We start from the raw sequence: 26,679 nt of genomic DNA, 5'->3' as shown, positions 1-26,679 counted from the left end.
TTTTTTTTGGTTTTTTTTCGAGACAGGGTTTCTCTGTGGCTTTGGAGCCTGTCCTGGCACTAGCTCTGTAGACCAGGCTGGTCTCTAACTCACAGAGATCCGCCTGCCTCTGCTGGGATTAAAGGCGTGCGCCACCATCGCCCGGCTCTAGATAGTGGTTTCTTAGGTGCACAGAAACTCAGAGGATTTCTTTTGCAAATTAGGCCTGGTTATCCAAATGGCCCTGGCTTCTTACTGTAATTCAGATTTTGTTGCTTGCTCACTTGCTCTTTTTCTGTCCTGTGGGGATGGGATAGAGTGGGTTTAGTGGGGTTTGTTTGGTTGGGTTTTTTGTTTGTTTGTTTTGTTTTGTTTTTGTTTTTTTGTCTTAAGACAGTCTTGATTTCAGACCAGCCCTAAACATCTGACCCTTCACCTTTTGAGTATAAAGTTTTTGGGTTTTTTTTTAACAGTTTTTTAAATTTTATTTATTATGTATACACCTGCCAGGAGACGGCACAGGTTGTGAGCTGTGCTTGCTGGGAATTGAAAGCAGGAAGAACAGCCAGTGCTCTTAACCTCTGCGCCGTCTCTCCAGCCCCTTGCATATAAAGTTTATAGGCAGGCACTGCCTAAGTATGTCTTTATGTAGTCCTGGGGTTTTACCAGGGCTTCCTGCTCTCTCTCTCTCTTTTTTTTAAAGATTGCTTGCCAGAAGAGGTCTACAGATCCTCCTGGAGCTGGAGTTACATATAGTTATGAGCCATCCATTGTGAGTGCCCAGAACCGAACTCAGAGTATCGAGCACCCCTAACTGCTGGAACATATCTCCAGACTTCCTCACTTGCTTTTTACAAGCAAAAAACCTGAGCACCCCCAGTCTTGTGATGTTATATTTTGAATCCCTTTGACTTTGGGTTTTTCCAGAGTTGGCACAGGAAATAACTCAGAGTGGAGCTGTATTGTGGCCTCTGATTTTAGGTACAGGACATAACAAAATACATCTAATGATCAGTTATTTCTAAGAGTTTTGATTGGATGTTTTTACATGAGGACAAGTTTATTAAGCTGAAGACTTCATGACACTTGTATTCAGTGATTTTCATTTCTAAATGTTTACTATTTTTTAAGTCTTTATTACTTTTAGTAATTAATAAATTCTACCAAGTTGGAATAACATATTTTCCCCTTATATGAATTATTTTGTAGGATATGGTCAAACACTTAACTATAATAGTTTTCTCATTCATATAGAATAATTTTCTTAGAGTAGATTCCCATGAATAAGGCTTATGTTTCATTGAGTCTTGTTATATATAAGAGATGCATATGTCTAGAAAATAATGATTGACTAGGTTTTGAAGTCAAATAGATGTATGATGGGCTTGCCAGGGATGTCAGTGTTCAGCAGTTAGAATTGTACTTTCCTTGTATATGACTCCTTAACTTTTGCTTTAGTGATTGACATTAAACTGGAAAAGCCTCAGGAGCAACCAGTTAGTGAAGGAGGCTGTTCCTGCTAATCTTCCCCTGGCATCTTCAACCCTTCTGCAGAAGCTCACTGCTTTGGCCCCCATATTCTTTCATTGACTGCGGTGTGAATATTGGCTTGAACCTTTTCCCTTCAGTAATAACATTGCAATTCATCATTGCTGCCTGTTTCATGGAGATGATCTATTAGCTTCACAAGCACAAAAAAAGTCAGTGTCTTCATTATTTATATTTTTTAAAAGCCAAACAGTTCAGCATATTCGTGATAACTCTGAGGATTAGATACATTTTCTTAACGTTTTTCCCTTTTTAATGTTATGACAATGTGCTGTAAAATGATGAGACTCAGCAGCGTGAGTGCAGCTTGTGAAGAAGCAGTGTGTTCACAGCAGAATTTGCCTCCCTTCTTTCTGTCTCCCAGCTTCTCTTGCCTCTTCCTTCTCCCACCCCCTGTTCATACCCTCCCCAAACAAACAAGAGAGGTGGCAAACAACAGTCCAGCCAAGCCCTTTGGAATTATCCTTAGTTTTACAGATACCATTAGCTCCAGGCCATGCCATGAGCCACAATGTACAAAATTATTCTTGAGCACTGATATAAAGTACTTAGACCTTCTTTGAGGTCAGAACTCAGCTATTACTATCACGATGAGCAGTGCTTAAATGAGGGAAGAGTTCTGTTGTGTCTTCAGAATGAGTCCTAATGAATTTACTGAGTGTTTACAGGTAAAGGAGCATAAAACATTTATGACCAGAGCAGGCGACCCTTTCACATAAACTTTACTAGACTCTGGGAGAGAAAAGTAGCCAAGTACTTTAGAACTGTTTTTCAATATTTATTTCATCATGGAAAATTTACAAAAGTTCAAACAGTTCTCCCCAAATTTTTGAATTGTCAAAATATTGTCTTAAAAAATCAACACCTTTTAAAGCAATAACAGCTCTAAAGACCCAACATTTTTAAAATACTTAAAAAAGCATAAATTTGCATTATAGTGACTTGTTTTCAGTCTCTCCTTCCCTCTCACTGCATGCTTTCTCTGGTCTGCCTCTAGAGGCTTGCAGGAAAACCACTTCCATAATCAAATGTGACCTCAAACGTCCAGAGAGAGGTATTTGCTATTCTGTAAAAGTTCTTTTGTTGGTAAACTCTTAAAGCACTTGTGTTTCTTTTCATAAAAATGCTATGAAGACAAGGCATTGTAAAAACCAGTTTCCTTTAAGAACCAGCAGAAAAATATAAATTGACAACTTGAGGAAAATTGCTGTTTCTAGTAGAAAGTTTAACAACAAAAGAACCCTCACAGAATAGCAAATGCCCCTCTGCTCTGGACGTTTGAGGTCACATGTGGTTATGGAAGTGGTTTTCCTGCAAGCCTCTAGAGACAGACCAGAGAAGGCATGCAATGAGAGGGAAGGAGAGACTGAAAATAAAAGTCACTGTAATGCAAATTTATGCCTTATTTTTTAGAATTTTTAAAATGTTGGGTCTTTAGAGCTGTTTTTGCTTTTTATTAGATCTATATAAATAAGTTAACTAGCAGTTTAGTTTTGTATTTAAGCTACAATTAATCTTTTTTTCTTTGGTGATATTTATTTCTTTGCCTTTTTTTAAACTTTGAGTTTGTAGGTGTTTTGTTGAGTATTTAGAGCTTCATCACCATGGCCAATATGTATTTCCCTTGAAACGTTGCAAACAAATAATCCTAGGAGTGCACCCTTTTAATCTTTACTAGTTATTGTGAGATTGCTGTGTAAGTCAATAAACATGTTTGTAAATACATTGTTTGCAGGGAAAACATTTTGAGTTCTAGCTCAAAAGAAGCCTACTGAGTTTATATTGTAAGCATTACTTAACCCAGTATAAAGATGAAAGACAACAAAAATAACTTCACACTTCCTTACCTCCTCATTGCAACAAAATCCTGAACTGGGAAAACCTGACTCCTTCTCTTCCTTTTCCTCCTCTTCCTCTCAATTACTGCCACCTTGTAGTACTTGGGGAGCACTTGGATTATGGTCTGAGTAGAGAAATACCTTGAGATGATCATTACTCCACATACCCTGTAACGTATACTCAGATATGGGATGGAGTTGTAAAGTGCTTTTATAATACATGTTATTGTTAAAAGCAAGGATTGACTCTTTTGTTTTATTTTGACATGGCATGTCCTGAAATAAATATCAGTTCAATATGACAGATGGTTCACATTCTTTATTTGAAGGAACTGTGATTCCTGAAAAGGAGGGTGCTGGCTTCTTGAACCTCCATATTCTCTAGTCATTGCTAGGCCTGCTTATTCCCCAGGGAAGGTGAGTGCACTACCCTCCCCTTCTGCAGCCCCACGATGGAAGACAATCTGCCGTGATAGGGAGTTTATTACTGTGAGCATCAGCTTATATAGCTCAAGTGACATCGTATGATATGGGGTATCTCCAGCCAATGAGAGACAGCCAAGCCCTCCCTCTGGCTGGAGGGGCGTCTACCTAATTTTTGCTCTCTCATCTTCACTCACACTCGAGCCAGACGTTTTTTTCTGTCCTATAGGCCTCGAGGCCCAGAGGTAATTTTGGCCCAACAGGGAGCGATTGTCTTCATACACTATTGCATTTGATTCTTTTTGTTATCTTTGAAAGTAACCAGTATGCTATTTTTTCATATTGCTGTTTTTTATTTGGCTTGGGGTTCTTGAGCTGAAGCAGTAAAGTTTGTTCATCCTCTAGATTTTTTTTAAATGCAATTTTGCTGCTAAATATATAAATAAGACACAAAAGAAAACAGTTATTGACTTGGTTTCCCATTCATGCCAGTGTGCTGAAGACTCATGCTTCTTCCCTCCTAGAGCTGCAAAAATGCACTTGAAATACAGTAAGTTTGTAGGTGAAGAGCAAGACAGATGGGTTGGTTGGAAACAGAGAGTTGGAAATCTTTTCAAAAGTGGAAAAGAGGGGTTGCAATTTGAGAGACAGCCCTTACTGATGGACCATATATTAAGCAAGGTCTGATACAGTTACAACTGAGCAAAAATATGTCAGATGATAGCAGAAAACATCTCTTGTCTGTGGTAATGTTAGTATAATCTGTTGTGTTTTCAGTCACATAAAAGTAGAGTACATACAATTATGTATAATTCATGATAGTAGTAATAAATGCCTATATTGCTTAGCTGTTATTTTTTTAAAATATTTATTTATTACGTATACAATATTTTGTCTGTGTGTATGCCTACAGGCCAGAAGAGGGCACCAGACCCCATTACAGATGGTTGTGAGCCACCATGTGGTTGCTGGGAATTGAACTCAGGACCTTTGGAAGAGCAGGCAATGCTCTTAACCTCTGAGCCATCTCTCCAGCCCCTTAGCTGTTATTTTTAAGTGTAGTTCTGCTCATCAAAAAAGTTTACAAAATATTACACCAGCCAGACCCTTATACATATGTGGTTACCATGTCCATAATATTCTTTTGTGTTTAAGCTTGTGGTGTTCTGTTACCAGCAAGGAGAATACTGTATCACACACAGACTATAGTCTTGCTTTGTGTCATGTCATTTATACTTTATAATGTTGACATGATGAAGAGATTATATTGCTGCCAGGCAAGGAATGACTTTTATTTTTAAGGTAGTTTTAGCTGACAAGATGCACACATGTAAAAGGCAGTACTCGAGAGCCTGAGGCAGTAGGATTGGGAGTTCAAGTTTGGCATGGGTTACAAAGTAAAACTTCTGTCTTAGGTTGGGGGCAGGGGTGGCACATGACCTTGCAAGCAGGGCTTCTGACTGCATCTAGCCCAGTGTTTGTTTGTTCTTTGTTTTGTTTGAGACAGGGTTTCTCTGTAGCTTTGGAGCTTTTCTTGGAACTCACAGAGATTCTCCTGTCTCTGCTTCCCAAGTGCTGGGATTAAAGGCATGCACCACCACTGCTCTGCCCACTGCTTAAACTTAAACTTTAGCCAGGTATGGTGGCACATGCCTTTAATCACAGCATTCAGGAGGCAGAAGCAAGTTGATCCTGAGTTCAAGGGACAGCCTAGTCTACAGAGTTCAGCACAGCTAGAGTCACACAGAGAAACCCTGTCTCAAAGGGCCAAAAATAAATAAGCTTTACTGGAACTCAGGAATACTTTGAAACCATTCAGATACAATTGAACACTTAAAATAGTTCTTTTTTGTTTTTCAAGACAGGGTTTCCCAGTAGCTATGAAACCAGTCCTGGAGCTCACTCTGTAAACCAGGCTGGCCTTTAACTCACAGAGATCCGCCTGCCTCTGCCTCTGCCTCCCAATTCTACCACTGCTTGGATGACAACAGTAAAACAGTTCTTAGGACCTCAAAGTCTGAAGTATTTACTCTCTGGCCATTTATAGAACAAAGGAAATCCCTGTCTTTGGCCAGCCACATCTAACTCCTGTCCCGTTAACAAAAATATAGAAGCCACGGGCCAGAGAACTCAGTGCAGCTGTCTTCAAAGCTAGTATTAGTGCACTACCGTTGCCGTGAGAAAGAGGAGTGGATGAACACAGGTAAGGAACTGCAATGAGAAGTGCCTTGGAGGACTGGTCTTGTGGTTTATGGAACTCTTCAGTGCAAGAGTTGCCCCCTCTGCTCAACCTGATAGATGGTTGTAGTTGGATTTTTCTTTGGGCCACCAGCTCCCAAATAACAACACAAAGACTTAAGAAAGCTTGGCCTTGGCTTAGGCTTGTCCCACTAGCTTTAACAACTTAAATTAACCTAGTTCTGTCTCATACCACCCATCCTGCTTCTTCCATGTCTCCTCTTAGTCCCTGACTGGCAACTCTGCCTTTTTTCCAGAGTTCTCTCTTTGCCCTGAAGGCCCACCTATACTAACTGCCTAACTTTTAGCCATTCAGGTTTTTATTACAACGGTCACAGCAATACACTTTGACTCAGTGCACAGATATCCCACAACATAGAGTCATTCTCAATTCTGGAATCTAGCATCCAGCCCTGGCTGCCCTGTGTTTTCCTTTCTATGGCTTTAAATCAGTTCTTGCAACTATTTCTGCTCTTTGTCAGCTTCCAGAAGCCTGATGCAGGTTCTATGTGTCTGTGGCCACCAGGTTTCTATGACAAGAATTAATTGGTTCTACTTAGGTAGGGAAGCTATTGTGGAAACAGTTCTAATGCTTGGTAACTAAGGAGATATCCCAGTCAGCAGAGTCCTTGTTGCACAAACATCAGGATCCAGCACTCAAGTAAAAAGCTGAGTGCCAGGATCCAGCACTCAAGTAAAAAGCTGAGTGCCACAGCATGAACCTTTAACCTCAGCCATGGGAAGGCAGAGGCAAGGGGATCCCTGAGGATTACGGGCCAGTCAGTTTAGCCAAACCCATGAGAAATCTCAAAAGGTGAAGATTGATAAAGACTCTCTGGCTGTTGACCTCTGACCTGGTGTGTGCACACAAATATTCTAACATCAGAGGTCTCAGTGCCATCTCTCCATTAGCTCAGAGCATAGAACAGAAACCCTGGCATAGCCTCTCCTTTGAGTCTTCAGATAAGGCCAACTTCCATCTGCCGTGGAAATGAGTTGTCCAAAACTGTTCAGCTCACATGTTGTTACCAATTCCATCTGACTTCATAATACATTTTATCAGTGGGTCACAGAGATGTCCTGATGAAACCTCCCCTGGAGGAACAAAGCAAGCAGAGCCAGTTCTGGGACCAGTCACGTCTTTATTAGTATCTGCAGCAGGGCCAACGGAGCCCTTCTCATCTACAGGGAACTTTAGTGGATACTCTGCCCACTGGGGCCAGGGATTTTAGCTTTTCTATTGGCAACTGGGATAGGGTAGTGGAAGAGTCTGGAACCAGGAACAAATGGAGAGATGGCTTGCCACTTGCAGGCAGGCACATGAGTTCCCCATGCTGGTGCCAAAGTGGGCCAGAGTAGAGGAAGAGAAAAAGCTGCAGATGGTAACAGTCACAGCAATAGAACTGAGCTCATGGGATCAGAAAGGCATTTCCTAATGAAAACAACTTGGTGTATGGAGTAAGGATATGTGCTAGTGCTAACAAAACAGGCAAGATATTTATGGTAGTTGAACTCATAAAACTTTCCTCCATAAAGAGCTCCATCACCTTTATCAAGCAAGCTCCTTAGCCTGGAGGACACTACAGTCCAAACCCTGCCTCAGAACCAAGCCAGCTGTTGATTCTTTGGACAGGTAAGGATGTTCTCTGCCCTTGCTGCCAGCAGCACCCAGCCTTGCTCCTTGCATGTGTCCTAGTCAGACTGATAACTGTAGCTTTGTTGTTTTTTCTTGTGATGGCCATCCCTCAGACACTTGTAGCTAAATGAAATCATGTTCACTGTGTCTAGAAGAAATAGATCTGTTTGTGATTTAAGGGTGTCTGGCAGTAGGGGTGAGGATTTCGGCCAAGTCAGCCTGAGACGTTAGCTTCCTCTGAGAGGGAGGGACAATAAGTGGTGGAATGGGCCAGGCGTAGAGAGCTTAACAGAGAGGGAAAGGTCAGAATGAGACAGGGTTTAAATGGGTAGTCCACGAAGAAGAGCGTCTTGTCTTTTATGTTCAGGTCTGGAAGTCGGAGCCCCAGGGCTCAGAACCAGCAAGGCGACCACATGAGAGAACCAAGAGCAGCACCTGTGGCGGCCCCAGCAAGCATGCCCATGGCCAAAGGGGCGCCCGCGCTGTAGCAAGGATCCTCTCTCACTATCACGTGTGTCACACCAGGGCCTGTAAGAAGAGCCAAAGGGTTAGTTAGGTTCAACCCCTGTGACCCTAATCCAATTCCACATTAAGGTATGGGACTCTTAAACTGCTCCCCAGTCAGAGGAGCTGAGACTTTGAGTGCACTTGCCACTGATGTTTAATGACCATGGGCTGGAGGCTATGCCACAGGAAGCCTCAGGATCCCTAGGCACCTGGCGTTACATGCAGTATCTGGGGATGGACACTAGTAACCAAGACCTTGGGAATAGGAAGGAGGTTATTGCCATTCCTGCAAGAGCCACCTGGGGTCGCCAGCAGCACAGGAATGTCATTGCTGAGAAGTCTGCCTGCGTGGGGCGGGCCCTGGGAGTGAGGGAATAGGGATCCAGAGTCCTGCTGGTGGGATTTGGAAGATACGTGTGCCTAATGAGCCTAGTGAAGCTTAGTCTTCACTGGTGGGTCGTGGACAAGGTTTGGTGCAGACTGTGATGGGCACTTACCTGCATAAGAAGGCCCATAGTAGCTGCGGACATATGTTGCCTCATGCGCGTTGGGGGGCACGACCTCATAGTAGTCTTGATACGGGCTGTAGACGCGTACCTGGGAAGTCCAGTCAGGTCAAATGTCCAGGAACTTCCTGGTCTGGGTTTGGTCCTGTAGCCACCCTCCTCCCCAGGCACCAGGAAGCTAAAGGAAAAGGCACTACCTCCCCCATAGAATCCATGATGCTTCTCTAAACTTCAGCCTTTACATCTCGCTCCCAATGATGCCTTTTCACCTACTCTGGCTTCCTACATTGCTCGAATTTTCCATGGCTCCCAAATCTCCTTTATAGGTCCAACAACTCTACAGTTCCTCTCACTTGGAGAAACCTGATTACTCTCCTAGTCCCAGGAAGAGAACTATGGCCAAGCCGTAGGCAAGAATTAAAGGAGGACTGGGGCAGAGGAAAGGAAGAGTAGGGAGAAGGAATGGAAGGAACATCCAGTTTCTACTACAGAGCGGGTCCCAAGGGAGATGTCCTTAGAGACAGGCAGCGCTGTGGGCTGAGGCACAGAGAAGCTGGGAGTGCTGCCTGCCCCTTCAGGTTTCTACCAACCTTCCAGAGCCTAGCTCAAAAGTCACCCTCTCCAGGAAGCCCTCCTGGTCTCGGAAGTACTTCTTCCTGGGCTCTCTGCGTCATGATAGTTCCCTCCTTATCCTTTGTCTTCACCTTTCCAGCCTGCTCCTCAGATGTGTACCACTTCAGGACAAAGCCCTCAGCTTATGTCACCAGCAGGGAATAGTGCCTGACAGGAGTCAGTAAATACATTCGTGATTAGCAGTAACTGCCAAGCCTGACCTGCCCTTTACTCATGGGGTAGCAGACCTGAAGGGGATCACGGCCACCTTGTCTCCTGGGACCTTCCCTTTTAGCCCCCTTGTGTCGCTCACACAAGAAGGCTTTACACCAGAATGGCAACTCTCTTTAGAAGTTCCAGCCTGTGGTGGTGGTGGTGCAGGCCTTTAATTCCAGTACACGGGAGGCAGAAACAGGTGAGTTTGAGGCCAGAGGATAGCCAAGGCTACCCAAAAAAAAAAAAAAAAAAACCTGTCTCGAAAAACAAAAACAGAAGAAAAGGTTTGTATGTGTCAGCTTTACTAACACGTGGAGTGCGCTATTCCCCGCCCCACAGCCCTGTCCTTGTCTAAATGCCAGCACCGTGCACTCGAGCCAAGAAGTCGTGTGGGCATCTTGATTAAGGGGTTCCTTCTCCTCTTTACCCTTTTGTGTATGGGGATGCATGTGTGCCTGTAGACATCAGGGGTTGATGCAAGATGCCTTTCTTGCTTTCTACTTTATTGTTGAGATAGGAACTTGGAACTTGCTGGTTAACCCGAACCAAACTGCCAGGCCAGCATTCTCCTATCTCAACCTCCTTGGCACTGAGATTGTACATAGCATTGCTGTTGCTGTTTCCACATGGGTGCTGGGATCTAACTCAGGTTCTCATGCTTTCATGGCAACAACTTTCCTGACTGAGCCGTCAGTCCATTTTTGAAACAGGATTTTGAATGCAACCTAGTTTGGCCTTGAACTCACTGTATAGATGGGGGTGACAATGACCTTCTGATCTTCCTACCTCTGCTTCCCGGGTACTGGGGTTACAGGAAGACACCACTAAGCCTGGCTATAGAACCTTTGCCTTTTGAGGAGAGTGGGTGTTTGATACACAGCCCAAGCTACCTTTGAACTCAGAATATTCCTGCTTTGGTTCCTGGGTATTGGGATTATATACCACCAAACACAGAATTTTCTCTCCTGGGATGTTGCATACTAGCCTTTCACACCAGGTCTCAGAGTTTTACCTTCTCAATAGCTCTTCTGACAACCTGCGGCCATTGGCTTTAACAACTTGGACACTAGAGTGATCTTGGTGGGGAAGGGGTGTTTTTCAAAGGAATTGTTGGGGAGAAAAGTCAAGACTCGAGAAGACTGAAGGATTCTTAAGGTGGACGGGAAATCAACATTATTACATGTGCCTGCCCTGAAGCTTCAGTAAGCTGGCCTCTATGAGGATCCAGAGTGGGTGGAAAATACAACCTCATGCCTCTCCAGGGCCCCTGTCCCTACCCTCCAGCTCTGGGATGCCCAGAAGAAAACAGCACCTGGCAACAGGCAGGTCACCCCAGAAACAACCTCTGTGGGCAGAGACGGTGCTGCCCAATCAGTGAGTGACATGTAAACAACCTCCTGGCCTCATCTAAAACTGTTGTGTTCTTAGGTTTGTGGTCTTTCAATCCAATTTTTAGGCCTTGTACTTGCAGTTCCGGGCCTCTCTGGTAAACTGAGCAACACTGATGAAGCTAAGTAACCTCTCGGAGCATGTTTCTCATTAATCTTGGGAAACTCCAGAAAAACTACATCTATTGGTCAGGTACTTCAGGGCTCAGTTCGGCATGCCACAATCACCAGAAGCCTTACCCAATCCCCAGAGCTGGGGATCAACCCAGAGCCTCACATGTACTCCACCACTGAGACACAAACCTGACTCTAGGAGTACAAACAGTGTTTACACTGGATGGGGGTGGCGCACACCTTTAATTTCAGCACTTGGGAGGCAGAGACAGGTCAGTCTCTGTGAGTTCGAGACCAGCCTGGTTTAAAGAGCAAGTTCCAGGACAGGCTCCAAAGCTACTGTCTTGGAAAAAAAAAAAAAAAAAAAAAAGCAGTGTTTACCTAGCATGTGTTAGGCTCCCAGTTCAATTCCTGGCACCACAAAATATTTATATGCATTTATATTTATATTACAGTTCCTAGGCCCCACCCCAGACTTAGGAGGCACATACAGGATACCAACATTTGTTGCTGTCATGTAAGTCCCTAAGCAATTCTAAAACAGCATCAATGAGCAAGAAAAGAGTGCAGCTGACCATATACTTCCACAAGCGCCCATGTCACATAGCACTAGACCAGGTGCTCTGCTAAGCCCAGAACCTGTGAGCTGGTCTTCATTGCCGGCCTGACTGAACTCAGGAGACACACCTCTGGGCATGTCTGTGCTATTTCCAGAGACCTAACTAAGGAGGAGAGGACCCCCCCCCATTAAAGATGGGTTTGAGTTTCAGGCTAAACAGAAGGGAAATGAAAGAGCCAGCTGGACACTGGTATTTATTTCCCTTTCTCTGGCTGATGTGAGCTAGCAGCTTCATTCACACGTGAAGGAGTGTAATCTCAAACTATGAACCAGCATAAACCTCTCGTTCCTTAAATTGCTTCTTGGGAGGTGTTTAGTCATGGTAAGAAAAGTAAATAAGGGCTGGAGAGATGGCTCAGTGGTTAAGAGCATTGCCTGCTCCTCCAAAGGTCCTGAGTTCAATTCCCAGCAACCACATGGTGGCTCACAACCATCTGTAGTGAGATCTGGTGCCCTCTTCTGGCCTGCAGGCAGACATGCAGGTAGAACACTGTATACATAATAAAATCTTAGAGGGGGAGGGAAGAGGATCAGGAGGAAGAAGAAAATTACATCCTGATTCCAAGAAACCTCCAGGCCAAGAACAGATCCACTCCCTTCTTAAGACTGCCCATCACTGACCGCTGATTAAGCACATGCTGTACAGGTTTCACTGGGCAGAACCATTTAGTCCTTTCCTTGGAGGAAGTTCCCGTTGCAGAGGGTCGAAGCAAACGAATAATGAAGCCAGTGCTAAGAACCAGTGACAGTGGACTATGCCCTGAGTGCTTGAAGCTCTGGGAAGGTGGCAGCCTTTGAGGCAGTTCTTTAAGGATGAGAAGAAGCTAAGGATTTGGGCAACAGAGACAGTGTGAGTATTAGTAGGAGATGAGAATTGCAGCAGAGGGCAGAGCAAACACAGTGGGGAAGAAGTGTGGCCAGCAAAGCTGGGAGGATACCATAGGCCTTGAAAGGCAGCTGTGGTCCAGTGAGGAAAGGGGAGCCATGAGACAAGTGACTTTGGAGGCTCATCCTGATGGCCAGAAAGGAGGCAGAATGGCTGAGCTTGCACTTACCCAGATCCGCCTCTCAACCTTACAGGGGTTCCAAGAGAGGGTCGTACACCTGACTTTAGGACAAACCCGACGGCTCCTGGGTGGGACGGTGGCTCCAGCTGGGGCCTGCTCCAGCCACAGAAACCCAAGAAGGGAGAGGGAGGGAGATGTCAGATGCCCTTTACACCTTAAGAGACTAGGAGATGTTACCAGGCCCCTGTGGGACTTCTGAGCCAGCTGTTCATGTGCTGGGAGTGGGTCAGAGATGGAGTAAGGGGTGTCAGTTACTCAGGAAAAAGGGAGCAGTGACCTCCTTCCAGCTCCCCCCTCCCCCACCACCTGGTTTCAAGCTCATGGGATCCCAGTCTCTACCCCACAATACTAGTTTCATCTGTGAGTATATCCTTATGAGCCTCTTCCCAGAATGGGGGAGGAAGGCACAAAACACAGGCCACTCCTGCATAGCCTCAGGGACAGAGAAGCCCATAGACACAGATGTGAACATACAGACACAGAAATACAAAAACAAACACAAGCACCAGCCCTAATAAAGCCAGAGCCCAGAGGGATGTGTATCTGGGAAGCAAAGAGAGGGGACATGGAAGACGAGGTGAGGTGAGGGGTAAGTACAGCAGGCAGGTGGACAGGCAGAGGAGGAGCAAGACAGCGTCATAGAATCACAGAGTGCAGAACGGTCAGCCCTCATCTCCCTCCTGCTGACTGGCCCTGCTGGAGGGGAGGGAGCTTGGAGCTCAGAGGGTGGTTAGCCAACCTGGCTCCTTCCCTCTGATGATTCTTGGTCTTCCTTCTAGCTTCTCACAACCACCTCCCACCTGAAAACCCAAGGCAGCCCCCAATGGCTGACTGCAGTGTCAGGAAAAGGCTATTCCTCCAACTAGACTTCGAAACCCTTCACGACCTGACCCTGATGGGCTCAGAGGTCGTCTCTCTAATGCCACTCCCTCCATGGTAAACCTTCCAACCAGGCCAGACTCCAGCCCTTAGATGCACATGTGTGCAAACATGCACACGTGCATCTGTCTTCCCTACCAAGTCTCCAGTGAAGACTCCTCCAATGACCTAAGACTGTGAGACTCTGAAAGCCATTTCCCCTTTCTAAACCTTGGCTTCCCTGTCTGTAAAGTGGGTCAATATACCAACTGCTGCCAACCCCAGTTCTTGTTGGAGGATGAGATGGCATAGCCCTGCCAGGGCTTCATCAGGTGGATATACTCAAGAGGGTTTCCAACTATCTGTCTCCTCTGCTACTTCCCAGTGGACACTCTCCAGGTGAGAGAGCCCACAGGGAGCCTCGGGCAATGCTTCAAACTCACCAATCACTAAGCACTCTCACCTGCATCTCCTAAATACCTGCGCTCCTCAGTCTGTCAGCCAGCAAGACTTAACCCAGATCTGCAGCCTGTTGCAGGGAGACTGGCTCCAGCTAGCTGGTCCCTGGGTGTTCACTCTCCCTCCTGCTGTCTACTCAGCCTGCCTTTTAGGGTTAGGGTCTGGCTCTCTGGTCCAGGCTGACCCCAACTTTGGAGTTGTCTTGTCTCTGCCTCCAAAGTACTGAGATCACAAGCACACACTGTTCCACCAGCTCCAGGGTGGCTTTTTGAAAATACAAATCTGGCACTGCAGCAAAGGCTAAGTTAGCAAAGTGCTTAAGCATAAGAACCTGACTTTCACCCCTAGAATCCATGTAAAAAGCAGAGATGGTGGCATGTGATAGCAAACACAGGAGGATCCCTGGGGCTTGTTGACTAGCCAGCCTAAGTAAACTGGTGAACCCCAGGTCCCAGCAAGCCCTGTCACAAAATAAGGTGATGGCTGAGGGAGGCAGAGGCAGGCGAATCTATGTAGTTCAAGGCCAGCCTGGTCTACAGAGGGAGTCCCAGGACGGCTAGGGCTGTTACACAGAGAAACCGTCTCCAAAAATGAAAAATCAAAAAAATAAAGTGATGGTGTTGAGGAAGGTTGCTCTCTGGCCTCTACACACCTGTGCACACACCCACAAATACATGGGCACACCACACATATAAGTAAATTAGCAAAAAGACAGATGTGATCTGGTCAGCCCATTCTTTTGCTTAAAGACTGTCAATGGTTTACTGGTGCTCTGAGCAGACACCAGTATTCTTAGGGCAAGGCATGGCTATTTATGCCTGTAATTCTAGCACTTGGCAAGCTGAGACAGAAGAATCACTACAAATTTGAGGCCAGTCTGGGCTACATGAGTTCAAGGCCAGCCTGAGATTCAAAGTGATACTCTAAGTAAATAATAATAATAACCAATATTCTTAACACAAGGCACAGACCCGAATCCCCAGCTGTCCTCGCCTCCCCCTCACACCATTCTCTGGGCGTCAGCCAATCTGACAACTCTTTCAGGCCTTCGCACATACTGGTCCCCCTTACTTGGAAAGCTGTTTCCTTCACCATAGCTCCACCTTCACCCGATTTATATTTATCCTTTAAGTCTCATCTTCAAATGAACTCACATCTGGATCAGACCACCAAAAGGGTCACATACTGAACGCCTCTGCCAGAGCGGTGGCTAATATCACAATGAAATCATTAATTAGTTTTATATCTGGCTCCTTCTAGACTGAGTGCAGGAAGGTAGAGCCTACATCCCTTGGTTTACTTCCAGTCCCTGACCCCTGGTATGGTGCCCAACACACCGTAAGATGCATATCTGTTGTGTAGATGAATGAGCCTCAACCTTAACCATGTGCAGAGAGGGAACACTAACTCCTCTCTCCTCACAGGACTGTTCTGAGAGGTATGATAACACATGCATCCCTCTTTTCTAGCATCTATGCAACCCTCCAGTGAGTCCTCCTGGAGGCTTCTCTCCCTCCCTCCTGCTGACTCCTCCCTTCTCCACAGGGGACTCCCGGGGGCTGAGTGACCCATGATTCCATGGCGTGTGGGACAGAGAGGGGAAGAGAGCAGGGCTCACCGGGGTGGAATTCGCCTCCAGCAACGCTGTCTTCCATGCTCTGCAAAGCAAAACCCACCGAATCATGAGGAAAGATTTGCAGGGTAGACATATGGGGCTCCCACCTTGTAGATGCTCACCCCCAACCCAGCTGGCCTCCAACTCTCAGGGAGACAAAAGCAATTGCTCTACTGCCCTAGTCTCATGGATGGGCCCTGAGGTAAGCTAATAACTGTTATTGGTTGAGTTTGGTTTTTTGTTGTTTTTGTTTTTATGAGACAGGGTTTCTCTCTGTAGCTTTGACTATCCTGGAACTCTCTCTGTAGACCATGCTGACCTCAAGTGCATAGATCTGCCTGCCTCTGCTTCCCAAGTGCTAGGATTACAGGTGTATGCCACAACTACCTGGCAAGCTAATAACAACTCTTAGTCCAGCCTCTTCCCCTCATTTATCTCAGTTGAATTGGGGGGGGGGGCATCTTAGAGACCTTCTTGCATGTCTGAGTGATGCTCTGCCTGCAGCCCATCTCCACATTCCGACTTGCACAGTTTCCCAAACCATGACCCAAGCCTCCAGAATGCCCAGTGAATACCGGACAATTGGGCCTTTGTTGATTGTCATGGCATCTGGCTGGGGTGGACAAGGCAGCTCTATGCTATCTGCCCAGATCTTGATTGTCCCCCAAACACACACCCATCTCTTTCCTTCTTCTCTAGGCAGAGGCCCCACTGTTCAGGCTGAGGGTGGGAAGAGGAAGAATGTAAGAGGAGCCCTCAGCCTCCCAGGATGGGCTGCCTTGTTTGCACACTGCCCGTTGCTTTCTGACGGCAGGACTAGTCCTAGCCCTCAGCTCAGAGTTCAGTGGCATCTCTTCAAAGAGGCTCTTTTGAGATGCCACTGGGTATGCCTGCTCCTTTCAGTCAGCCCAGGTAAGGGATCACTTCACAAGCTGCCAAATGTCTGATGCCAAATGTCAGGGGCCCAGCACTGGAAGCAGGCGTGCCTCTGTTTCTGAGTTCTCTGTGTATTTGCCAATTACCAGGAGTTATATTGCTGTCCTCTGCTCAGCCCACAGGATAAAACCCTTTCGGGTTGCACCCAAAGATCCCACCCCACACATCCCGTGAACCCACTCACATGGCATCATCCCGGGTCTCTGCACACAGGTGCAGGCGTGAACCCTCCCGTAGGTTCACTGTCAGCAGACCATCTCGGCTCCTGCCCTCTGGGGGCTGCACATCTGAAAGAAGACACATATACATGAAGATTCCAGAAATAGGCCCTAGCTGTCCCTTCTCAGGAAACCACACCCAGTGATAGGGGCTTACTTCTTGGGGTCCAATTTGCTGGTCATTGCTAACTTCTGGTCCCATTGCGAGTCTGCTACACCCTCCAAATACTTCCAATCTTTTCGCATTACTGGCTTCCTAGAGTGTCTCTCAGTTACTGTATTTTACTATGGCTTCAGTCTTGGTTAAAGCATTAGATTCACTGTGTAACTCTAGGTCAGTTACATCACTTCTCTGAGCTCCCTTAATTCATCCTCGCCCACTCTCTAGTACCTGCAGGTATTTTATCTGGACTAACCAGGTAGGAACTCAACCAAGGACCAGTTTCTTAACTCATAGCTAACTGACCTGCAGTTGGCAAAGGCCCAGAAGTAGTGTTTGTGGGAGCTCTCTGGAAGCAACCAAAAACCTCCCAATTGTGGTCCTCAGATACAGAAAAAAACATGACCATGGACAGAGTTCCACCAGAGAAGTGTTTCTGCTCACCATGACACTCTTGGCCGACCTTTATGTCTCGGACATTGAAGTGGATAAGCACACGGTCCTCCTCGTCCTGTGCCGTCTCATCATGGTAGTAACCCAGCGTGCCGTCCAACCACAGAGCAAACCAATTCCTCTTCCAACGGCGGAGGATGGAGCCTGCAGGATATTCCAGGCCCACTGTGGAAGCTGAACTCTGGCCTTACTGGGGCAAGATTCCCAAATCCCCTCAGCTCTGCCCCCATCTCCATCACTTCTAAATGAGGACAAGGCCTCTCCTGTATTCTCATCCCTGCCAGCCACTGCCCTGACACAGTAGAGGCTCAACTGTGACAGGCCACTCACACCAACTTGTGAGAGCTTCCAAGAAAAGCCTCAGTCTCTTCAAAGGCAAAATCCTCTCCCTACTGGAAGCCTCTATTTTGCTTCTTATCTCCAGTTTGAGTTATGGTCATTGGTCTCCTCTCCTGCACCGCATGGGGGATCTGCATCTCCCCACGGGTCCTAAAACCCAACAGGACTGGTGGCTGCCAAACCAAATGAACTAAAAATGGACAAGAAAAAGGGCCATGGGGGCTCCTAGCCCAAAGATCTCCAAGATAGCTCTTCTTCAGTTTACAGCTTTGGTTGGATAATGGGGGAGGGGGTGACTGGGGGGGCTACAGTGACTCTAGACATTTTATAATGGAAATGGTAATAGGATGTACACAACATTAGAGGGCTTCTTAGCCAGGTGTGGAGGCTCACACCTATAGTTCCAGCACTTGATAACCAAAGGGAATTCAAGGCTAGTCTGGACTACTGAGTAAGACCCCATCTCAGAGAAGATAAATAGAATCGGGCATGGTGATACATGCCTGTAATCCCAGCACTCAGGTAGTAGAGACAGGAGGTCAAGGATATATTTGACCACATAGTGAGTTTGAGGCCAACTAGGGCTACATGAAACTTAGTATTCCCTCAATGCCTCACAACGCCCCCAAAAGAGGGCTTCTTAGAGCTATGGCTCTGAAAACGAGGTGTGTCTAACTTTGTCTGGGCCTTGGTCTGTGTCCCACCTGGGTTGGGGTGCTATGGACACATAAGGCTTAGTTTGTACCCCAAGGAATACGCAGCTTAGAGTCTAGGGCCAGTCTGGGCTGGGGAAGGGAGGTGGGAATAAGACAGGTGAAAACAGCGGTACTATCAGTCAGTGTGGGCGCTGATGCAGGGGCGGAGGGGGTTCCTCAAACGACAGCCAGGAATGGGAAGACCAGAAGGTTCTGGTGTAGGGAGAAAGATCTGCCATGCTGTGTAGAGCAGTGTCTCTCCTTCCCACCGCGCCCCAGAATCAGGCACAAGGCAGACAAGGACTTGACCCAGCAACACTCACTCTGTCTCCACAGCCAGCCGCCCCTCACCAAGGCCATTTCTTCAAAAGGACTTTCCAGGGTGGAGTCGGGTGGGACCTGTCAGAAAAGCCAGGACACACAAACTTCACGATTCAGTGCAGCTCCTGAGAATGAAGCCCCCAGCCCTACCCTCCCTAGAACCATGCAAGCTTGTCTTAGTCAACAAACATAGGCCAGGCACCTTCCGCCCACCCCACAAGGCTCTGCTCCTGTAGAGAATGGGCACACTGTCCCACTGGGGTCAGCGGGCAGCCAGGGCAGGGTGAGAGCCAGACTAGGCTCAGTTCCAGACCTTGCTAAGTCCCTGCTCTATGAACAGGTAAGGATGGAGTGCGGAATTCTTAAAGCTCATAAAGTGTTAGAAAATGGGACCAGCACAAAGTGTCAGAGTTAGGGCAATGAATTTCCATGATAGAAGAGCCTCCTTCACACTGGAACCCCACAGGGGCTGTGCCATTGAGCACTGTGTGCTTGGTACACTTCTCTGCCTTCATCCAGCTTCCCAACCATCCCTGCCTTCATTCCTGTTTTAGAAACAGAGAAACTGGGGCTCGCAGAAGTCCTTGACTACGAAGCAGTGGAGCCAGGATCCTCATTTCAGCTTCTCTTCAAGAGCTCTTAGAAGATGCAGTACCAATAAGGTGTTGTGGCATAACCTTTAATTCTAGCGCCTGGGAGACAAAGGCAGGCAGAGCTCTGCGAATTATAAGCTAACTTGGTCTACATAATGAGTTCCAGGCCAGCCAAAGTTACTCTGTCTCAAAAAGCCAAAACCAACCAAATAAAAAACCACCGCACGGTATGCAGGATCAGGCCTACTCAGAATCAATACTGGGGGGGGGGGGGGGGCATGCACGTTTAGTCTTTAAAGACAACCCCTGCCCTCGCGCGCGCAGGTGATTCCAAAAGGGTTTGCCCGCCACAGCAAACCTCCCCAGACAGCCCTGTTAAGTGGAGACCTTTATTTTACAGGGGGTCCAATTGAGGTGGGAGGGGCAAGTGGCACACCCTTGTATGTGATGGAGCTTAGATTGGATGGAGTCCAGGTGCCTTTTAAAGAGGCGCCTCTGCCCTTCCCCCACCTGCGCAACTAGGGCTGGCACACCGAGAGTGGAAACCGTAGCCTCTTGTGTTTCTCCTCTAGCTGTGTAACTAGGGCTGGCACACCGAGAGTGGAAGCCTTAGCCTCTTGTGTTTCTCCTCTAGCTCATTCCCCTCTCCAAGCTCTGACACAGACCTTACAGTCAGGAGCACACTCCCTCTCAAGTTCCCCGGGATGCACCCACCTGTGCACACCTGTTGCCGAAACTGCTGCCACAAAAGCCCGCTACTGGATGAAGCTGCTCCCGTAGCCAGTCGCACCTGCGCTTTGCGTACCCCAGAGGGCGTGCGGCTTTGCACTCCCCAGGCCGTGCCGGGGGCCCAGCTACCCTCAGGCCCCGCCCTCTAGTCCCAACTCAGTCCCGGGGAGGGGGCGTGGCATGGAAAAATTCAATGACCGAGACAAGCTGGGATTTGTAGTCTGCAGTCCTACGCAGAGCAGTACAGGCTGGAGTACCCAGCAGGCGTAAGAGGCTACACATATACTTTTATTTTCTTCCTTTCTGTTTTTCTTTTCTGTTTTGAAACAAGGATCTGGCCGTATTTCCAGGCCTGCCCTTCAAATGGTCTGGTGGGCAGCTGGCACTGCAGGTGTATACCACCACACCCAACTTAACTTTCTGTTAACACATTTATTTGTTTGCTTTTCATAAAATTCGCTTCCCTTTTTGGTACTAGAGATGTATTCCAGGACCTGCTAAGTACTGACCTACACTCTGTCCTTGACATAAAGTAGTTTCTCTTAAGAATGTGTGGGTGGCCGGGCAGTGGTGGTGCAGCCCTTAATCCAGCACTCAGGAGGCAGAGTCTGAGGCCAGCCTGGTCTACAGAGTGAGTTCCAGGACAGCGACAGATATACACAGAGAAACCCTGTTGTCAGTAAAGCACTTGCAAACATGACATGGACCTGAGTTTAGATCCCCAGAACCACATTTTACAAGTTGGCATGGCAGTCCCAATGAGAAAGGGATGGGTGGATCCCCAGACTCACCAACCTTCCAGCCTCACCTGACCATGAATATTAAGCCACGTTGTCTCAAGAAAGGTGGTGGCTGCCTCCACACGCACATGTACACTCATTCACCCCACCTCCACGTAAAAATAATATCATTTAAAAAAGGGGGAGAGAAATGTGTAGCTTGAAGCCTGGCCTGTAATCTTTAAGAGGAAAAGGCAGGAGGACCCTCAAAGGTCAAGACCAGTCTGATCTAAGAGAGAGTTCCTGGAATGCATAATGAGACCTTGTCTCAAAAACAAGAAATTTTAAATGAAAACGAAAAGAATGTTCAGCTTAAAATCTAATTTTGAGAAGAGAGTCAGAGAGATAGAGATGAAGAGACATGCCCCAAAGAGCTACAGCCAAGTATGATTGCTGCTGGACAAACTGCCTCCGTGATACTCAAGGAGGACAAGACATTAGTTCAGCAGAAGCTGGGCCTGGTTGTAAGAAGCCTCCTGGGAGGCTGAGGAGCAGGAGGATCACAAGTTCAAGGCCAGCCTGAGCTACAGAATGAGTTTAAGGCCAATCTGGGCAACTTAGACTCCACCTCAAAATTTAGAAAAGAAAAAGGAGGAGGAGGAGAAGGCTGGAGATAAAGCTTGGTGGTAGATGGCTTGACTAGCATAGGTTGGACCTTAGGTTCCATCTCCAGTACTGAAGCAAAAACAAAAATAAGGCCAATTTCCATGGCACATGGTGGCCTGTATTCAGAGCTACTCTGGAGTCTCAGTCTAGAGGATGCCTCAAGCCCAGGAGAACCCAGGAATCCAAGGCCAGCCTGGGCTACATAGATTTCTAATAATAATTATTATAACAAAGAAAAGAAAGTTTTCTGGGCCATCAAGAAGTGGTGGTGCACGGCTTTAATCCCAGCACTCCAGAGACAGAAGCAGGCAGTTCTCTGTGAGTTCGAGGCCAGCCTGGTCTACAGAGTGAGTTCCAGGACAGCCAAAGCAACCCTGTCTTGAAAAACCAAGAAGAAATAAAAAAGATGGCTTAGCAGACAAAGGTGCCTGCACCAAGCCTGATTACCTGCGTTCTATCCCCAGACCCACAAGTGGGACAAGAGAACCAAATCTCACAATTTCTCTTTGACCTCCACAAGTGCAGGGTTACACTGGTACACACACACACACACACACACACACACAGAGAGAGAGAGAGAGAGAGAGAGAGAGAGAGGTAATTTTAAGTTTTAGTCAAATGTCAGAGAAGCCCACACCACAGTCATCAGAGACATTTCCAAATCGATTATATTCAGCAGCTTTGTGCTTCCCAAACTGTATATGAAGCTCTAATCTCTCTCAGTGAGAGAACTGTGTTGTTCTAGAAAATAAACACCCTCCCGAAGCCCAAAGGACTGAACACCATTGTCCCAGTTTAGACCCTTGGCCGTGTGTCCCATGAAAGAATCCAACCCCTTTACAGACTGAAGAACACAATGTCCTCTGGAAACAAAATTAACTGGAAATTATACTTAAATCAAACAAAGACTGTGTGTCATGGTCCACATTTGGGAGGCTGACTTAGTAGGATTGGGAATCCCAGACTAGCCCTGACTACATAGTAAGCTACATGGTAAAGCTATCCTGGGCTACATATTAGATTTCTCACCACCACCTCACACACAATATCTGTGAACAAATTATACACACACACACACACACACACACACACACACACACACACACATATGTATTTAGCAGACAGAAGTCAGGCCCTGTCCTGGTTGGTTTTTTTGGAGGGTTCTTGGGCAGCAGGAGCCTGCCTTCTCAGTCTATCCCTGACTCCCAGTCTACTGGAAGAGACTGGAGGAAAAGGAATCAATGCAAAGGGTGGCTTAACCAGGAGAGTTTCCCTCTTAGCCCTAGATGTTCATAAAGGCTTCCCAGAGGAGGCTGGGGAGTCTTAAAGGCCAGTAGAATTTCCCCTGTGTGGACCTAAGAACCCTACATAAGTGCTGGTAGAAAATTCAGGGTCTTCAGTATGAGTGGGGGGGGGGTGGGAAAATGTGGATCGGAAGGGACAAAGCTGCAGAGCTGCCAGGATATAACAAGGATTGGGTGGCAGCCTGAACACTGTGGTATTGTGGCTACCTGGGTGGGATACTTTCAAGACAGGATGCTCTGTCACAAGGTTACAAGGTTACAAGGTCCCAGGACACAGTGGTGATCTATCAGGAGCTGGATTTGAGGAAGAGAAAGATTTTATCGCCTGAATCTGCCCCTCTAGGGTCACTACTTTGACTAGCTCAGTCCAAAATCCCCACCTATGTGGAATTAGACAGGGAACGCCAGAGACCAGAGTTTCACCTGTTTGGGAAAGGCCACCACCCCAACTCCCTTCTGTCCCAGAGAACTCCTCCTTACCGGAGTTGCAGGGCTCATGGTTTCTGTTGGTCAGAGCAGCATTCCCAGGTTCCAACAGTAGAGGGCTCTGTTCTGCAGCCTCAGCGATAAGGAGATCAGGAAAGAGCTACCTGAAGGCAGGGAGGGCTAGACTAAGCCCTCGGGTCCAGTTCACTCCCCGGCTTTCCTGACTGGGATCTCCTCTGCCCCTCAGTTCCTGGGTAAGTTACCTGGTGATTCCAAGGCAGTGTTGACCTAGGTCTCTGAAAGACCCTACAGACCCCTCCTCAAAACCCACAGCTAGCATGTTGGGGTGGGGGGGGACGCCCTGTTTGCTTGAAAAATTCTCAGATCAGCAGCCAGCCTGCTCTCATAAGAACATTCCATTTGCTTAGGAGACCAGGATGTCTACGAGATAGGATGACTGCAAGGCAGGATATCAATAAGATAGGACATCAACAAAGCAGGTTGACTGCAAAACAGGATATCTATAAGATAGGAACAGGATGACTTTTGCTGACACCCATGCTGAGCCCCCGCCTCATTCCGATAACCACGCTTTTGCTTCTGTAAACTTGCTTTTTGCTCTTCCCTATAAAAAAAACCCGCCCTCCAGTCCGCAGGCGAGCAAGTCCTCTGAAAGACTTGCCGCCCACAGGTACCTGTGTTTGCCCAATAAACCTCTTGTGATTTGCATCCGTATGGTCTCGGCCTGTTCCTTGGCATGGGGAGGTCTCCTCCTGAGAGAAAGTCCTCTTCGAGGGTCTTTCAGTCTCCAAAATAGAATTGGGAGGAGAGTGGGAGGATCAGGGTGGGCTTTCCGCCCTAGGGTAAGGTGGAACTATGTCTTCATCCTGAGGCCTAGAAGACTGAGCCCATCACCCCAGCCTTGACCGTGTAGCCAGGCTCCTTAAGCCTCCCTCCTTGGCTCCCAGGTCTCGTTAATCTTGACCTGAGCCACCCCAGAGCTCCAGCCCTTCCGTGCAGTGTGATCCTCTTAGCCAGCGGCTTATCCCCTCCTCTTGGCAGTCCTAGGAACCACACCTTCCAAACCTCCCTGGTTTTCATCTCAGTGCCTTCAACTCATTCTCTAGTCTCTGATAGTCCCAACCTACCCAATTCTAACTTTTCTGCTCCCTATAGCCGGGATGGAAAGAGGGGGGGAAAGAGAGGAATGGAAGAAAAAGGGGAGACAGGAGGTGGAGGGAAGGAGGAAAGAGTAGACAGAAATGGGGAGGAAGGGAGACAAAGAGCTATCTCTCCCTGGAAGCTTTGGCCGGTTAAATTGCTGAAACACTGTTATAATTGCTATTACTGTTTTTGATAATGAATTTAGTTCTCATTTAGATGCTCCTTTTGAAGTTCGCTTTCCTGGACATAAACAAAGGTTTGGGAGTAGAGTGATCTTGTAAGACTTTAAGACAATCCTGAAGCCATTTTTGACAATTCTGAATCCTCTCAGCCTCTGTGCCATAGTGCTTCCCCTCCTCCCCTGGGAACCAAGGACCTAACAGCTACACTCACACGTACTCGGTTCCTGAACAATTACCCATGTACGTATGCTTTGGTTCGGTCCCCTGGGAAACGGGGTCAAAATGACCTCTTACCTCATCTGATCTGGCAACAGCTCTCCAGTCAATTATTGGTAATAGCCCTTTCAAATAAGCCAATCAGAATAGTCAAAGAACAACCCCCCTTGCTTCTGTGGCCCCTTTAAAAGTAGACTGTACCCGCTATTCAAGGTCCCTTGGCTTCCCGAATGCTGGGGGACCCTGTCATGACAGAATTAATAAAATCCTCATGCTTTTGCATCGGCTGTAGTGTGTGAGATGGTCTCTGGGGGCGACTCCTTCTCAGTGTTTGGACGCCAGAGTCCAACAATCTGACTCCCCCGTTAGCAGCTCCCTTGCTGCTCTGGCTGCCTTGAGGAAACAAAATCAAACAACAAACAAACAAACAAAACCTGAGTCAACAACCAGGAGGAGACCCCTTACGCCACTGCAAGCTGGTCTTGAAGTCTCCATAGTGGGCTTGAAAAAAGTGTGCAGGTTAACCGCTGATGACGCCATGTCCTGAAAGGGAATTTAGCTCAGACTGCTCCAGTGGTTTGGATTACAAAGCTTGATGAACCGGCTAGACTGTGTCCGCATACGCGAGAGGGAAACACGCCCCCTGGTGGCCGTGTGGGGGGACTGCTGTGACTGCTCTCCAGAGGCAAAGGTGTAAAAGTAAACCTGGTACTAAGGAGACCAGGTGATGATGGATCCAAACATGAGGACTCTGACTGTATCAGGGGGTCACGCAGGCTCATCCCTTCTCTGGTGTTGCCCATGAGGCCTGATAGAAATTTTCTCCCAGTTTCTTAGCTACTGTCAGTAGGACATGTCAGCTAACATAAGGGAAGAAACAGCCAGGCCACGAAAGTGACAAGGCAGTCAGCTCTTTGGCAGCTGAACATTTCGAGGGCGACAGAAACAAACTGAGACTGGGCAGGAGCAAAGGCTGTGACTGACCCTGGAGTTTCAGAGACCTGTGAAGTCTTCGGGGCTGACGACACCTGGTGAATAGGCCTGCCGCAAAGCTGAAATGCCAGCTACAGCCAGGACTGAGGAATCCCAGCTTCCTAAGTCTTCACAAAATCTGTAAGACTTGCAGGGCTACATGTCCCGGTACCAGAGGCATTCAGGAAGACTGTGACACTACAGGGTGCCACCTACTGCTGCCCCCACCTACCTACCTCCAGGCAAACTTTAGGGAAATACAGAGCTGCCAGACATCAACATTTGAGGGTGTCTCCTTGTCTACCCTATGATTTCTATCTTGGTGAAACAAAAGGACCGTGTGAGTTGATTGGGGAAGAAACAAAAGAAGCCAGGGAAAGAACAACCAAGCAAGCTTAAAGGAGTAAGTCACAAAACAATCCCACACCAGTGTGGAGTTATGATTAATAAAAGGGTTATTTATTTAAAGGGAAAAACTTACAGATCACTGGCCTAGACAACAGCCTTCTGCACGACCAGGAAAAGCGTCTGGTAGCCGGAAGCAGAGTCCGAAGCAAGAGAGGGAGCACAGGACTACAGCTGCTTTTTCGAGTCAGGGAGACCATGCCCAAGTGGGGTGAGATCTTAAAGGCTATTGGCTGAAGGAGCGGAAGGAGCTCCCGCAGCACTTCCCCCTTTTATTTAAGTAAGAGAGTTCTAAACCTATTACAAAGTTATATACAATAAGAACAAATATTCTATTCTAACTAGCTTAAGTCTTGTATAATAAATAACTTGGCCAAGTCATGAGAGGAAAGTAACTACATGTATCTAGTCTTCAACCCCATCGAAGATTCGAGAAGGGAAATAATGTTATCTGGGTAATTAGGAAATTCAGTAAAACAACTTCCAAAACATGCAACAAATCACAGAGACAACTAGCTACCTGGGCAATCACCCAAAGTCATGTTTGCAGCGTTGAAG

General features: G+C 47.2%; 2 protein-coding genes across 10 annotated transcripts in view; one reads left to right on the top strand and one right to left on the bottom strand.

Moving 5' to 3' along the window:
- Rab6a (RAB6A, member RAS oncogene family) overlaps positions 1-3,252 on the top strand; it is a 43,648-nt gene extending 40,396 nt beyond the window's left edge. Inside the window, 4 exon segments of the mRNA XM_050122639.1 lie at positions 1,438-1,505; positions 1,507-1,548; positions 1,550-1,614; positions 1,616-3,252. Coding sequence (XP_049978596.1) covers positions 1,438-1,505; positions 1,507-1,548; positions 1,550-1,614; positions 1,616-1,652 — 212 coding nt within the window. The 3' untranslated portion in view covers positions 1,653-3,252.
- A 505-nt stretch (positions 3,253-3,757) lies between these two features.
- Positions 3,758-26,237, bottom strand: Plekhb1 (pleckstrin homology domain containing B1). 9 transcript variants are annotated; one of them, XM_050122691.1, is made up of 9 exons: positions 23,446-25,202; positions 23,237-23,362; positions 18,748-18,823; positions 17,382-17,534; positions 16,744-16,846; positions 15,627-15,666; positions 12,680-12,784; positions 8,667-8,766; positions 3,758-8,190 (listed from the first exon to the last, which is right to left on the bottom strand). In XM_050122691.1, exons 2-9 carry the CDS (start codon positions 23,252-23,254, stop codon positions 8,054-8,056), a joined length of 732 nt encoding a protein of 243 aa, XP_049978648.1. In that variant the 5' UTR covers positions 23,255-23,362; positions 23,446-25,202; the 3' UTR covers positions 3,758-8,053. The 9 variants fall into 9 exon arrangements, with proteins under 9 accessions (XP_049978648.1, XP_049978649.1, XP_049978650.1 ...); XM_050122692.1 differs by having other exon boundaries at positions 23,237-23,346; XM_050122693.1 differs by having other exon boundaries at positions 23,237-23,346; positions 23,878-25,202.
- Between the last annotated feature and the right edge of the window lie 442 nt (positions 26,238-26,679).

The sequence above is a fragment of the Alexandromys fortis genome, unplaced genomic scaffold (assembly GCF_014885135.2).
Source record: "Alexandromys fortis isolate MF-2015 unplaced genomic scaffold, M_Fortis_MF-2015_v1.1 scaffold_209, whole genome shotgun sequence".
NCBI lineage: Eukaryota > Metazoa > Chordata > Mammalia > Rodentia > Cricetidae > Alexandromys > Alexandromys fortis.
Note: the sequence above shows the minus strand (reverse complement) of the source record. Positions and strands in the feature narration are given on the sequence as shown.